This window comes from Euleptes europaea, chromosome 1 (genome assembly GCF_029931775.1).
Source record: "Euleptes europaea isolate rEulEur1 chromosome 1, rEulEur1.hap1, whole genome shotgun sequence".
NCBI lineage: Eukaryota > Metazoa > Chordata > Lepidosauria > Squamata > Sphaerodactylidae > Euleptes > Euleptes europaea.
In genome coordinates this window covers 13,914,990-13,930,864 of record NC_079312.1, presented here as the reverse complement: position 1 = coordinate 13,930,864, position 15,875 = coordinate 13,914,990, and the positions used below count along the sequence as shown (strand labels likewise).

At 46.6% G+C, this 15,875-nt stretch overlaps 2 protein-coding genes across 2 annotated transcripts; both read left to right on the top strand.

The window, feature by feature from the left end:
- The first annotated feature begins 314 nt into the window (after positions 1-314).
- Positions 315-5,414, top strand: LOC130493538 (zinc finger and SCAN domain-containing protein 2-like). Its single transcript, XM_056867329.1, has 3 exons — positions 315-338; positions 3,464-3,584; positions 4,549-5,414. The coding sequence occupies exons 1-3, from the start codon at positions 315-317 to the stop codon at positions 5,412-5,414; spliced, it is 1,011 nt and encodes a 336-aa protein (XP_056723307.1).
- A 5,682-nt stretch (positions 5,415-11,096) lies between these two features.
- LOC130488505 (zinc finger and SCAN domain-containing protein 31-like) lies at positions 11,097-14,823 on the top strand. The gene is made up of 3 exons (XM_056862180.1): positions 11,097-11,807; positions 13,484-13,610; positions 13,948-14,823. The coding sequence occupies exons 1-3, from the start codon at positions 11,097-11,099 to the stop codon at positions 14,799-14,801; spliced, it is 1,692 nt and encodes a 563-aa protein (XP_056718158.1). The 3' UTR covers positions 14,802-14,823.
- The last annotated feature ends 1,052 nt before the right edge of the window (positions 14,824-15,875 follow it).

Sequence of the window (15,875 nt, the reverse complement as noted above, 5' to 3'; positions counted from 1 at the left end):
GCTGGAAATACAATCTTTAAAGTATCCTTTCCCTGTTGGCTGTTGGAGGGGCTGAAGCTGAGAGAAAGGGCTTCCTGTGGGCCCTGCGGTGTAGTCAAGAGGCAGCTGTTTTGTGGTTCAACACCTTCCCATTAACATTTCTGTGCTCTTCATTCCCCGCAGGAGGAGAACTATTTTATGGCAAGCTGTTAGTTGTCCAAACTCTGCCCAATGCCCGGCAGATCTTCGCTGACTTCCACGGTAGTAGCCGCAGGAGCCACAGAGGCATTGTCAAAACCAGAATGGCGATAAAGCAGCGATATTACTGACCAAGAATGACACGGGATATAGAAGCGTGGGTATGTCACTGCGCCATGCTTTCCTTTTTAACCCTTGCGCATGGCATAATTGCAAAAATATCATAATCGGATTTCACAGTGACAATCGCCCGTTGCATCATTTGATGTGACGCTTCTTCTTTGTTCGTAGGTGTCAAAGTGCAAACAATGTCAAAAATCAGGGGCGTCCTTCACCGAACACAGCAATTGGCAGAAGACCACGATGACGGGTTATTTAACAGGCTCTTTAACGTCTTTTCTTTTTTTCTGAATTGCACAGAATCACCAGTCCAGATTGTGTATTGGGCTGTAGTCTGTCTGTAATTTCATCCACATTCTCTGTTCCAACAGGTCTCTTTAGAATTGTCTTTGTCAGGTGAGGAAGCGAGCAGTCACTTGCCAGAGCTCCTATTGAAATAAACGTTGCTAGTCCAGAAGGTGCCAGTTGACATTTGTTTTATTTTGCTGCGACAGTCTAACATGGCTACCCCTTTGCAATCATCTTTGTCGGATGAGTAACCCCTTCTTCTGTCAGCGTAACATTCCGCCTCCTCCCCCTTTTGGGTGAAGAAGGACTTCCTTGTCTGTCGTTTTCTTGGCGAAAGAAAGTCAAAGGACACAAATTGTTGTTCAATCCTATACATGTTTACTTGGAAGTAAGTCCCATTTTATTCAGGGGGATGGCTCACTTCCAGGTAAGCATTATTCGGAGAGAGAGAGAGAGAGAGAGAGAGAGAGAGAGAGAGAGATGTCAATTTTAGAGTGTTTTCTATATTTGGGGGGGTGCCTTTTTGAGTTTGGGGGCACCTTTGGAATTCTGACAGAGTGGTGGCCACAGCCACAAAATGGCTGCCTCAGGAGGCGGAGCCAACTACAAAATGTCATGGAGTGAAATTATGTGAAGCTCTAATAGGAGCTGTTCAACATTTCAGGAAGAAGCTCTGCTTAACAGGTTGCCTTTTTAAATGAACACTACTCTCAAAAATATTTTCTTGCTTACACACAACTTCCCACAGTCACACAGTGAAGATCATTGAGGTGTGGTGGCAGTTGCTGCTAAAGCAGTTTTTTTAAAAACCTGCACAGCCAATTAGAAGGCCAGCTTGGCAAAAATCTTACCTAACCCTGCCCACTTTCTAGAAGACTTTGGAGGTGCCAGGAAAGGTGTTATTTGGCACTGTGATGCCCACAGACACCATGTTGGTGATCTCTGCTATATTTCTTCATGTTTAATACTCTGCATTGATTGTTCACATGGGTCTATTTTTTACTCCCCTCCTCCCCATGAGCACCAATCATCCACTTGCTGATTTAATGCCTGGAATGTCCTAATACCCCTTTTAAAGTTTCACCACAACATGGATTTTGAAGTTGCGGGAAGTATTAGGAATGAGTATTTAAATGCCCTTTAAAAGAAACTGAAAGGGGACAACTGTCGGGACTCTACTTCCTCAGTGGTATTGGTAGTTCATGCTTTTGTTTAAATGTTCCTCATATATTGTGGTCACAGAGTGACTGGAAAACAATGTTCGTCAGAAAATGCAACTGGTATAGAAAGTGTAGTAGGAGCCCGTTTCTGATAGGCGGTCCAACAGAAATGACCTTATTGGCAGAATCAGTATCCTGGAGAATATCGAAAACATCATAGGTCAGTGGGACTCACTGCAGCACATGGAGAGCTGTCTTTGCATTTGCGTGTGTGTTGAGTGCCCTCAAGTTGCCTCTGATTTTTGGAGACCCTATGAATTATTGACCTCCAAAAACATCCTATCATTAACAGCCTTGCTCAGGTCTTGCAAACTGAAGGCTGTGGCTTCCTTGATTGAGTCAATCCATCTCATGCCTGGTCTTCCTCTTTTCCTACTGCCTTCAACTTTTCCTGCCTGAGAGCCAGTGTGGTGTAATAGTTAAGAGCAGTGGACTCCAATCTGGAGAACCAGGTTTGATTCCCCAACTCTTCCACATGAGCTGGAGAACTGGGTTGGTTTCTCCATTCCTACAGATGAAGCCTGCTGGGTGACCTTGGGCTAGTCACAGCTCTCTTAGAGCTCTCTCAGCCCCACCTACTTTATAGGGTGTCTGAAGTGGGGCGAGGAAGGGAAGGAGATTGTAAGCCAGTTTGATTCTCCTTAAAAGATAAAGGCAGCACATAAAAACCAACTCTTCTTCTACCATTATTGTCTTTTACGGTGAGTCTTGTATTTGAAGTTACCCTCAACCAGAAGAGGCACATTGATATCCACCCCTGCATGAGGCCTACATCTCAGTCTGGATTTCCTGTTTCTCTGGCAGCAGCTGTTATATAATAAGAACCACCTGCTAACACAAGGCCCATGGAGCAAAGACCTTGCCCACTTTCCTATAGCCAGCGTAAGAGCAGTGGTTTGGAGTGATGGAATGTGATCTGGAGAACCGAGTTTGATTCCCCACTCCTCCACATGGGCGGCAGATGCTAATTTGGTGAACTGGATTTGTTTCCCCACTCCTACACACGAAACCAGCTGGGTGACCTTGGGCTAGTCACACTCTCTCAGCCCCACCTAACCTCACAGGGTGTCTGTTGTGGGGAGGAGAAGGGAAGGTTTGATTCTAACTTAAATGGTAGAGAAAGTCAGCGTATAAAGACCAGCTCTTCTTCTTCTATAATATAGGGCAATAGCCACATTTGGGAATGGTGCTCAGAAAAGCCACAGGTGACATGTCAAAGAGCAAGCCTCGCTGCTGTAGATTGCTGCTATCGTATGTCTACTGCCCTATTTTTGTAAAAGCTTCTTCATCACCTGCTTCCTAATCCTTTCAGCTGGAGATACTGGGTATTGTACCTGGGACCTTCTGCAGGCAAAGCCCTTGGTCTAGTACTGAACCATAGCTCCCTCTGCCTTCTCTTCCATGTGGGAACCAGACCTTAATGACTGACCCAGAGCCCTTTCAGAGCACAACTCCAGATCCTTATCCACTGGAACTCTCTTTCTGCGGCCCTAACCTGAATGAGAATGATACCTCACCCTTTGTTTCTGTCCCATTGGACTGCATGTGTGTGTGTGGGGGGGATCAACTGACAAGGGTCAGGCACATTGGGGTGAACCCCGGCCCTTAGTTGCAGCACTGCCCTCTCTGAATGATTTTTCCCCTTCCTGTACTTCCAGGTTCTGGTGTCATATGTGGAGGCAACTGCAGATTCTTCTGAGGCGGGCCGGGTTCTGCTGCCGGATGCTTGGACCTGCAGGGAATCCAAGCAGGAGTATGATGAAGGGGTGGCCGTGCCAAGTAAGTAAAGGGTCTGTGATTTTGGGACATTGGAAAGGTAGGCTCATGCCACCTTCAGTTTCACGAGCAGGGCTTAATAGGTGAAGCTGATGTTGCTTGTGTTTACACTGCAAGAGTCTTTACAGCAGTTCCCCAACATGGCTCCTGTAGGCACCTTGGCACCCATGGGCACTTCCCCAGGCTTCACCCACCTCACAGGGTGTCTGTTGTGGGGAGGGGAAGGGAAGGTGACTGTAAGCTGGTTTGAGTCTCCCTTAAGTGGTAGAGAAAGTCGGCATATATAACCAACTCTCCAGACAAGCTGGAATGGGTCTAGAGGAGGCTAACCAAGATAGTGAGGGGTCTGGAGACCCAAGTCCTATGAGGAAAGGTTGAAGGAGCTGGGGATGTTTAGCCTGAAGAGGAGAAGACTGAGAGGGGACATGATAACCATCTTCAAGTACTTGAGGGGCTGTCATATAGAGGAGGGTGCCGAGTTGTTTTCTTCTGCTCCAGAAGGTCGGACCAGAACCAACACGATGAAATTAAATCAAAAGAGTTTCCGTCTAGACATTAGGAGGAACTTTCTAACAGTTAGAGCTGTTCCTCAGTGGAACAGGCTTCCTCGGGATGTGGTAAGCTCTCCTTCCCTGGAGGTTTTTAAAAAGAGGTTAGATGGCCATCTGTCAGCAATGCTGATTCTGTGACCTTCTATGAGAGGGAGGGCACCCTGGCCATCTTCTGGGCATGAAGTATGGGTCACTGGGTGTGTGTGTGTGGGAGTTAGTTTGGAATTTCCTGCATTGTGCAGGGGGTTGGACTAGATGACCCTGGTGGTCCCTTCCAACTCTATGATTCTATGATTCTTCTTCAGGAAAGCCAGGTGCTTCAGGAAAGTATGTGGGGCCATTGTGAAGAAAGGACACGGGGAGGGGGCAGGCTATAAATGTAATAAAACAAGTAAAATGTATGTAAATTCCTGCAGGTAATGGACAGCAGTGGGAGAATGAGAGGGTTTCCCTGCGTCGGGAAGACCTTGAACAAACAAAACTAAATATGGCATCTTTGGGAACAGTTGAAAACTTCCAGAACAATAAGAAAAGAATGAGTGAGCAGGGAAACCATCAGAAGAGGGATGTGGAGGAATCTGTTTTCTGTGCAAAAGAGGGGAAAGGAGTTAAAGTACAGCCAGCCGTCTCCTACTCTGAGGTAAAAATTGCATCTTCTGACCTTATGGAACCCCAGAATGTTCACACTGGAGAGAAACTACACGTGTCGTATGACAGAAACAGCTTTGATCACAGACAGGAGAGAACCCGCCTGGGAGAGAATAACGTGAACAGTTTCACCCACTGTGGGAAAAGCTTTAGCCACGGCTCCAGCTTTAAGGAACATCTGAGAGCCCATGCCGGGGAGGCCCCATACCGATGCTGTTATTGCGGCAAAAACTTTGGCCAGGGTTCCGTCTTCCGGGAACACATCAAGACCCACGTGGGCGAGAGGCCTTTCAGCTGCTCAGATTGTGGGAGAAGCTTCAACCGGAAGTGTTACCTGATGATCCACGAGAGGATGCACAGGGGAGAGAACCCCTACATGTGCATCCACTGTGGGAAAAGCTTCCCCAAGGGGTCCAAGCTTGTCATCCACGAGCGAATCCACACGGGTGAGAACCCCTACGTTTGCTCGGAGTGCGGGAAGAGCTTCAATCAGAAAGGGAACCTTGTGACCCACATGCGGATCCATACGGGTGAGAAACCATACAAATGCACTCAATGTGGGAAGAGGTTCAGTCAGAAAGCGGGCCTTAGTTCGCATGAAAAAACTCACACGGGAGTCAGAAAAACTGTCTAATACAGGCCTGACAACTTCACAGGGAGTGTTTGGCTAGGACTTAACCTGGCAGAAACACAGGAGGTGGCGATAGGTGAGGCTTTGGCCTGTCTTTGCTGCCAGTTGGGTCCAGGCCAAGAGTTGTTACTGCTAGTCCAATCTGTGCCTACCTGGTGGATGAGAACAGTCAGTCAAGTCAAGGCGAGAGAATTGGGCCCAGGAAAGTTTGGTTGTCTAATAGGTTAATGGATGGACATTGAGCTGAGTGTGCTGAATTCTTTATGGCTACATTCTCTTTGGCCAGACCTGGATGGCCCACGCTAGCCCGCTCCCATCCGATCCTGGACCCTAAGCAGAGTTGGCCGTGGTTAGTAATTGGATGGGAGACTACCAAGGCAGTTGGGGTTGCTATGCAGAGGCAGGCAATGGCAAACCACCTCTTTGTCTCTTGAATAGGAAGCCCCATGAGTGGACACCATGAGTTGTCTGGGACTTGATGGCATTTCCCAACACCATATTATCTTAAAGTTCTCCTCCCACCCTCATTAAGGAGATTTATAAAATACAGTGTCCTAGTAATTAGATATATCAAGGTAGGTATGTGTTAGTGTGACAAAATACCTCTTTCCCATACCAAATTTAAAGTAATTTATCTGTTTTGCCACTTTATCTGCTTCTAGTATCCCTCAAGCAAACTCATCCAGACAGGTAGATCTGAAGCAGTAATACTTTATTAGGAACTAACAGGCAAATTAAAGAACTGACCGCTCACAGGCAAGCAAGGTTAGCATTAGAGATCTCTAGGAGGTTACTTGCTTAAAAACACTAGTGCAGAAGAATAAGGTAAACATTGCTAGGCAACAGCGAGATAGTGGTTCTCATGAGCGGAGACAAAACATTCTGCAGCTGTGGCACAAACGAAAGTACCGTATACACAGGAGCTTCAAAACCCTGGGAACCAAAGACTTGACTTGTGGCCAGAACTTGGCCTGAACTTATGTCAAGAGCCTGATCAGACCTTGCATTCAGTTAGGAACCTGACATAACTCTGGAGTACAGAGAGGCCATATCGCATTGCGCCTGGGGAAATGCTGCATTATCGATCGAGTTTTTCTTTTAAATAAACTATTCTGTGTAAAATCTTTGTGTGCGTGTATAAAACATACTCTACTTTCAAAGTACACTTAAGCCACGCTATGACTTACGTTAGCTATTCAGTTGTCAATATAGCCTTTTTAAAAATAAGGTAACCAAAAATCTTCTTCATAAACCAGTACTGTGTGGAAAATCTGAAGCGACTGGGGTTTAGAAAATAAGCAGTTAGAATGAAAATTATGGTTGGTCTGGAGAAAGTGAAGGTGAAGAGATTGTTTGTTCCCATATTATTAGAAATTGGGCGGGGGGTGGGGTGGGCACCCCAATGAAATTTGACTATAGAAACAGAAAAGGAAATTAACTAATGATATTCACTAGGGGATTAGGAAAAGAGAGATTTGGGGTTTGTAACTTTATTTTGGTTTTAATTGGGAAATGTTTTTAAACTATTATTGTAAGCTCCCTTGAATCATGAGGAAAAGCCAGGTAAAAGTGTTTTAATAAATAAATAAAAAGTATCATGAACTCTGTCTGTGAATAGTTCTTAGCCATGGTAGCTAGATAAAACTACCATGGTCTACCTCTGAACACCAATTGTTTTTGGAATGACCTAAGAGGAAAGTTGTCTTCACATCTTGCTTGTGGGTTTTGGGTGCATTTGGGTGGTTGCTTGCTTGACTAGGTGGGCCTTTGATCTGATCCTGGAAAACAGTTTTATGTTTTTCAGCTGGGTGAGCCAAAAACCACCAGTGGCATCTCCTTGCATGAATGGAGATGGGCACATCCATCCGACACAGAGCACATGGCTTTTATAGGTTATACGCACAATTGAAGGGGTCCCTCTTTGCCACCGGTGGGAGGTTTTGGGGGCGGAACCTGAGGAGGGCGGGGTTTGGGAGGGGAGGTACTTCAATGCCCGGCTTTGATTGTACTCATAAGCAAGCTAGCAGGCAGTGGAGATACTTAAAGGCAGGCAAAGTACATCCCTTCCCATCTATACATCTTAACAGCCAGGCTGTTGTACTCTGAACTAGCTAGAATTTCCAGGCCTGAGTTTCTGCATGTTGTTGCCAGAATGGGTCCGTGACTCAGTGGTGGAGTATCTGCCTTGTGTGCAGAAGGTTCCAGGTTCAATCCCCAGTTCCTCCAGTTTTAAAAAAAGATCAGGTAGTAGGTAATGTGAAAGGCTTCCTCCTGATAGGGTTGCCAACCTCCAGGTACTAGCTGGAGATCTCCTGCTATTACAACTGATCTCCAGCTGATAGAGATCAGTTCACCTGGAGAAAATGGCCACTTTGGCAATTGAACTCTATGGCATTGAAGGCCCTCCCCAAACCCTGCCCTCCTCAGGCTCCGCCCCAAAAATCTCCAGGTATTTCCCAAGATGGAGCTGGCAACCCTATCCTGAGACCCTGGAACGCCTACTAGACAACACTGACTTTGATAGACCAATGGTTTGACCCAGTAAGTTGACTTCATAAGTTCTTCTGAGTACAATAATCTACTTTAGGAGTGGACAACTCTCAGCTGGTACCCCAACCCAGACAATGTTTGCTCAGTTGGATATAATAAAATCCCCAAACTTTGGACCTGATTCACAGCAAACCCTCCCAAACAAGCCGAATTCCAGATTCTTGGCCAACTGTATCATAAGATAATCCCTGCTGGGTGGATCAGGCCATCTAGTCTAGCACCTGTTTCCTACAGTGGCCAACCTGAGGCCACTTGGAAAGCCTACAAGCAGGCCAAAGCCTCCCCTTATGATTGTCCCCCCCAGGAAAGGTATGCTGCCTCTGTTCATGGAGGTTCCATTTTGTTGGGGATTGAACTGGGGATCTTCTGCATGCAAAGTAGATACTCTCCCACTGCTTTCTCCCTGAATTTTTTTAACTGAATGCCCTGCTCATTTCTGCACAACAAACCCTTCTTAGAAGCACAGGAGCAGGCCAAGCTGTATGTCCTGGTCAGTTGGCAACCAGCCTGAAGAAGATACTGTGAGGAAAAGAACAATGGCATCTGATCTCATCAAGGAATGTATCACTAATAAATAAAGTAATCAAAGTGCATTCTTGATGATATTCCTTTTTGAATTTGCCTTGTAATACATTGATTTGGACATTACAAACACAATTTACTGTGCTCATTTTGGCAAAAGATGGATCACGATTCCCCAGTCCAAGTCTTCAGCATGCTCTAGACCTAATGCAGGGATTTTATATCCTGTGATCTGTTGGGGTATAAAAAATAAGTTTTTAAAAATTGTGGTGGAAGTAATTAAATTGAACACTGCACAAATTAAAATGAACGTTAACTAAACTAGTCGGCACTATGGAAATGCTCAGGTTGCTACTAAATGATACAAGACTTTAATTCGGGGAGGGTATTTTGGAAATTTGGGAATAGCTGGTCCTACTTGGGAATTTTGCAGATCTAGGAACGTCCCTCTTCAACATCAAATAACAGAGCTAGAGGAAGCTGAATAGGTTAATCCTACCGAGCTGAGCTGTAACTTCCTAGCAAGGCCTGGAAATGTCAGAGGAATGAAACCACTTCCTCGGTCCCCCTTCCTAAGGAAGCCCGGGTGGGAAAGTGTTTTAAAATATATATAAATAGTATTTTTCCTCCCTCTGGTAGGGGAGGAGACTGACTTTGGAGCCGTCCCCACCCCCTTAGGCGATGCACGGTGTTTTGCACAGCTAAGCTTGCTGCAAGAGGTGAGTTTCCCGGGGGTGGAGAGCTATTTAAAGCTAAAATCCATTGCAAGGGGGAAAGGGGCGCACAGAGACCCCGCTGGTATGGGGGAAGGGGATGTTTGCAAAAGATAGCCGAGGGGCCCAGCCAGACTTGCTAGATCAGAGGAGGGAAGGAGCGGATTGAAGTGGATCTGAGCCCAAATTTGGCGGCTGTTGCCCCTACCCCCACCAAATATATATATATAAATAGTAATATTTAGTAATATAATAATATAATATAAATAAATATAAATAATAGTAATATATATAATAGTAATATATATATATATATATATATATATATATATAACCTTTTGCAACCAGGCGAATGCAAAGAAGAGCGGGAGTCAGGATTGCACCTTGAACTTTCTGCATAACGTGAACAAAGCTGAGTAGTTTAAGCCTGGAGAGACTCTTCTTTTTAGACAGCAGTCTTTTTGTCGCCCAAGGTTCTGGCAATGGGTTGCCAGCTTTAAAAAATAAATAAGTAATGTGGGCATTGATTGAACGCAGTTGTTTCCTGAACTTTGGAGGAGGAAAATAGCCTCTCCTTTTCAGGTTTCGCTGACGGGAAGAAGTGGAAAAGAGTAGGAATCCAGTAGCACCTTAAAGACTAACAAGATTTCTGGCAGGGTATTGAGCTTTCGTGAGCCGCGGCTCACTTCTTCAGATACAGCCGGAGTGCACGTCCATCTATCCTTAAGCAGAGACGCTTTACAAGGTTGATGGGATTTCCATTCTGTACGGCTAAATATGGTGCTTTCCATGGAGACAGATCACGATGGGTAGCCGTGTTAGTCTGTCACTAGCCGTAGAAAAGAGCAGGAGTCCAGTAGCACCTTAAAGACTAACAAAATTTCTGGCAGGGTATGAGCTTTATTGAGCCACTGTGAAGTGTAAAGGTTTACTTCGCGAGTGTGTAGAAGAAAGGATTGGTGGTCCTCTGAAGCGTTTGCCCCCCCCCCCCGTGTGTTCTGCATGAGTCCCTCGTCAGTACTTGCCAGTCTGATTGTAAAGGTGCAGCCCTAGAGCGACTCGTACAGAGTTGCACCAGATACCCTCATCTGGCAGACCCTGCAGTGGGGCTGATGGGATCACATGGTTATGGCTGATGCATAGCAAACGACCAGCCCTCAAGCAGAGGCTGATTGGAAGAAGGCAAAGCCAGAACAGTAACTCATGCAGAGGCCTCCTCCTCTGTTGGTGCATTCTTTAACTTTAATTTGTTCATTTCTCATGGGACACTAGAAGTTCCTTACTTCCTGACCACACCATTTTGGATGTTGTTGCTTTAACAGATGCAGAAATGTAGTGGTAAAGCACTGTAATGACCCTGTAAAGGAGGCTAGTATTACGGGGATTTGAACTACCCAGCAGAAACTGAGACATGGTACTATGCCATCTCTCAGCTGTGTACAGTTTTGTGCAGCTGTGACATTTGATGCCTTTGAGGTGTGGTTGTTATTTTTTTTAAAAAAAAAACACCCTCTATTTTTGAACATTTTATATCCTGCCCTCACTCCGAGGCCGGGCTCATGGCAGCTCACAACATATAATAATACAATAAAACAATATAAAATATTGTGAGGAAGGATACGCTGAGAAAGTGACTGGCACAGGGACACTCAGTCATGTGGGGATTTGAACCCCCAAACCCCCAGTTCTAGCTTGTCATTCTAATGATTTGGTCTCCACCATGTTTCCTTTCTCTCCCGCTATCAGAAGAAACACCTCTTGCAGACTGAGAGGGCGTCGCCCACCCTTTGGCACTGGATGAGGCAACCGCCAACGTCAGGCCCTGTGCTGAGTGAAATTTCAAGGGTGCTGCCCCTCAAAGAGGTTGAACGCAAAGGCGGGAACGGCACCAGGTCTGGAAATGGAGGAGCAGGTGACAGCCGGCACCAAACCGTGGGACGGGATGCAGGGAGAGGCAAAGAAAGGCCCGCAGGTGGTGCATGTTGGAAGCATCGGGACCTTTCTCAGCAAAGGGCCCCCGCCCCAGGTGAAGCGAGAACCGGAAGAAGGGGTGCTGCAGCAGCGTTGGGAGGCCCAATGGCAGGAGTTCCTCAAGAGTGTGCAAGCCCCTGATTTGGGACCACTGCCTCAGACCGCGCCAGGGAGCGACTCAAAGGATTTCCAGGCCTCCTTCAAAGGAGTCACTGAGGCCCCCCATTGGTCGAGAGGAGGGTGGGTGACCCAAGCCCTGCCAGGCCTCGGCGGAGAAGGCCGCAAGGTGTACCGGAGCTTGGACTCCTTTGCAAAAGCGAAGGGAGACGTTCTGAACGAGGGCAACGTCCGTCTGGAGTTGCGGCGCCAGCAGTTCCGGCAGTTCTGCTACCAGGAGGCCAAAGGGCCCCAGGAGGTTTGCGACAGGCTCCGGGAGCTTTGCCATCAGTGGCTGAAGCCGGAGAGACGCACCAAAGAGCAGATCCTGGAGCTGCTGGTCCTGGAGCAGTTCCTGATCATCCTGCCCCTGGAAATGCAGAGCTGGGTCCGGGAGAACGGGCCGGAGAGCTGCGCCCAGGCTGTGGCCCTGGCAGAGGACTTCCTGATGGGCCGGCGAGACAGCAAGAGATGGGGACTACAGGTGAGAGAGAGCCGGTTGCCCAGAAGAACCCAAGAGGTCCAAGACTCGTGAGGGTGTGTTCTAGGGTTGCCAGCCCTGGGTTGGGAAATGCCTAGAGATTTGGGGGATGGAGGTCAGTGCTGGAGGACAGGGCTTGAGGAAGGGGGTGGAGGTCAGTGGGGTATAATGCCATCGAATCTGCCTTCCAAAACAACCATTTTGTCCAGGGGAACTGATCTCTGTAGTGTGGAGGTCAGTTCTAACTTGGGGGAGATCTCCAGGCCACACCTGGAGGTTGGCAACCCTAGTGTATTCAGATGTTTCCAAATAACCACATGGACATGGTCGTGATTTGTAGGTTCCAACCTCCCAGAGGACAAAACTTAAGTGCTAAGGTACCATAGGGTGTCGCAATTTGTGGTTATTTCACAAGTAGTGGATATTTTTGCAGTTTTACTTATAAGGAACGAAGGCAGTTAAATGTCTCAGTTCCATAGATGTGACAAGCAGTACTGTTTTATATGCTACCTAAGTGATAATTGTTATGGGCGGGTGGGGGTGTTCCTCTATGTAGGATTGCCATCTCCGGGTTGTGAAATTCCTAGAGATTTAAGGGTAGAGCCTGGGGAGGGTGGGATTTGGGGAACAGAGAGACCTCAGCAGGGTATGATGCCATAAGGTTATTCTTCCAAACAGCAGTTTCCTCCAGGGGAACAGACCTCTGTAGTCTGGAGATCTGTTGTAATTCCGGCCAATCTCCAGGCCCCACCTGGATGTTGGCAACCCTACCTCCTGGCTTCAAAATGTTGCATCTTTTGCCTCCCCCTATGGTCCCCTCCTCCAGCAACTGGTATTCATAGGCTCACTGCCTCTGAACATGGAGGTTCCAGTTAGCATCATGGCTAGTAGCCACTATTGGATTTATCCTCCACAGATTTATCTAATCCTCCTTTAAAGCCATCTAAATTTGTGGCCATCACTACATCCTGTGGCAGTAAGTTCCAGAAGTTAATTTTCCCCTATGCAAAGAAGTAAGTGAAAAGTGACAGTCCCCAAAGTATCACTTAGGTAGCCGTTGGCTCTATCATGGCCATTACCTGAAATGTGTGGGTTGTAGAGAGCCAGCATGATGTAGTGCAGGGGTGTCAAACTCATTTGTTACGAGGGCCAGATATGACATAAATGTAACTTGGTTGGGTCGGGCCAGGCCATGTGGACTGTAAAATTAAATGCCAGGTACCAGAGATACAAACTTTATAGAAGACAAAGGAAAAGATAAATAACAATATTATTTTTTTACTGTAATTTTTACTTAAAATACAAACATGCTTAAAACAATAATGTTTTTATAGTATTTTATTTGGCTGGGGGCTGCCCTGGCTGGCTTGCGGGCCGGATAAGAGCTCTCAAGGGGCCAGATCCAGCCCCCAGGCCGTATGACAACCCTGATGTAGTGGAGAACCGGGTTTGATTTCCCACTTCTCTACATGAAGCCTGCTTGGTGACCTTGGGCTAGACACAGTTCTCTTCGTGCTCTCTCAGCCTCACCTACCTCACAAAGTGTCTGTTGTGGGGAGAGGAAGGGGATTGTAAGCCAATTTGAGACTCTTTAAAGGTAGAGAAAATCGGGATATAAAAACCAACTCTTCTTCTTGTTTTTCCCCTTTTCTCTCCCCCCCCCCCATTTATCCTTTCAGGTGCCTGTACCTTTCACAGAGGGGGCTGTGAATCCCTCCGAAACAAACCAGGTTCTGTCAAACACTTGGAACCGGCAACTTTGCAGAGTAGCCAAGCAGGACTTGAGCAAAGAAGGAAGTGCTCTGGGTAAGGCTTTCTAATGTGGAGGGCAGCTCCATTTATAAGAGTTGACCTATTCTCCAAGAAAAAATGTTCCCTTTTCTGAAAACGTCATAAATCCTAGGCCTGAAATCTGTTTGGAATTGTATTGCTGCTTCGACCTGGAAATCCTGGCCATTAAGTCAGTGTGGATGGTATAGACCAGGGGTCCCCACCTTTTTGGGATCCACGTGGTGCCTGTGGGCGCCTGCAAATACCCTTCTTGTAGGGTTGCCAACCACCATTGGTTTTTTGCCAGTTGAGAGAATTATGCCGGTCAGGTTTTGTATCTCACTGTCCTGAGTTTTTGTTTTTATTCCTTCAGGCAACGGGCCGTTTGCAGATTCCTTTCGTCAGCTAGGTTCTGATCAGGTAGAACCACATGACGCATCCATGAGAATAGGCTTAGTTTTCCAGCATTACGAGGAAGGAACGAAGGTCTCGGGGCAGCCAGGAGCAGCAACTAAGGAGGCGAAGGACGCAGAAAACAGGATATCCGAAGCTCTCCCCTCTTGGGAGGGTGACTTTCACGAGAAAGAAAACAAAAGGCACAATTGCGAGGAGCTGAAAGCGAGTGTTAATGGTGAAGGAAGCTTCAGACCAAGTGGAAGCCTTCTTAAACAGGAAACAAAGCCCGTAGATGAGAAGCCCTTTAAATCCTTGCACTGTGGGGAAATCTTTCCTCAGAGTTCCAGCCTCGCTGCGCATGAGAGACCCCACGCAGGGGACAGGCGGTTCAAGTGTCCTGAGTGCGGGAAGAGTTTCAATCAGAAACGATACCTGACGGGGCATAAACGGATCCACAAGGGGGAGACGCCATACAAATGCTCGGACTGCGGGAGGAGCTTCAATCGCAAGTGGAACCTCATCGCCCACAAGAGGATCCACTCCGGGGAGAACCCCTACAAGTGCTCGGACTGTGGGAAGACATTCAGTCAGAAGGGCAACCTCATGACCCACGTGAGGATTCACACGGGGGAGAAACCATACAAGTGCGCCGAGTGCGGGAAAAGATTCAGTCAGCGGGCAGGCCTTACGTCACACCGAAAAAGCCATATAAAAATCAACACTGTCGGAAAAGCTACTGTGGGCTATCTAATTTTCTTAAACTTAAGCGAATCCGGACAAGAGGGGAGTCCTGTACAAGCTCAGCAAGTGGAGACAAGTTTGCCTTCTTGAACGCAATCTATTTTACACAGGAAAAAATAATTTGCATAAGATATAATTTTTTTAAAAAAAAATTCTGACTGTAATAGAAACATGGTGTGGTCGCATATTATTAAAGATCAGAAAATTCCTAGGAAGGGGAAAGATTCTTGCTGTGCTTTGGCATAGTTAAAACCTTCATTTGTAGCAATCAATGGATCAGAACCAGCCTGCGTAAAGCATATCTGATGGCAAAACTGTTCTTAAACTGTACCACTTCAGTCGAGCGGGGATTACATAATTCAATACTTCACTAAATATTTAAAAAATCTTGCACATGGAAATCTAGATGGCAAAGAGAAAAGTTAATGTCTTGAAATGCTACCTTTCTATGTGCAGAGACTTTTTTGTTGTGAGGAAGGAGCATGTGAACATTCCCTCCCTGGAGTCTGTCCCAGAGCAGTTTTACCACATGGTCTGTTGTTAGCATTGACTGAGGTGTGGGTAGAATGTTATTTGTTAGGAATCTGTTCAAAAGCCATATAATCATTTTTTGGTATTCTGTGGCATTTGTAATCCGGGGGAACTATTCACACAGCCACTTGAGTGCATGGTGACTGTCATTCATCACGTGCACAGAGGTATGTCGTGCGAGCGCTCTGGTGTGTTCAGAAACCAAAATTCAGCCCATGTTATGATCTAGTTGAAAAGTGAGCTTATCTGATAATATCTGTCTTCCTGGAGCAGAAGACCATACTCCACCGAGTCCCATTATCTGTGATCAGTAGTGGCTGCTGGACACTTCTGGAAACTCAGAAGCAGGATATGAAGCAACAGGTCTGTTTCCTTAACCCCCCCCCCCAAAAAAAAAGCATCTTGAATTCAGAGGTATACTCTTTCTGTACATGGAGATTTCCTATTTAGATATCAGTGTTCATCCTAGCTGGATATCCAGGTGGGGTGTAGATTAATTTCCACTGAAGATGGTAACTGGAGGAATCTAGGGCCCAGGGGAGCTGAACCGCCCTTGGCAGGAGGCAGAGCTAAATCATCTTCTTTTGCATATGTAAACAAAAGCCACTTTCCATCATTCTGACATGCTGCAAC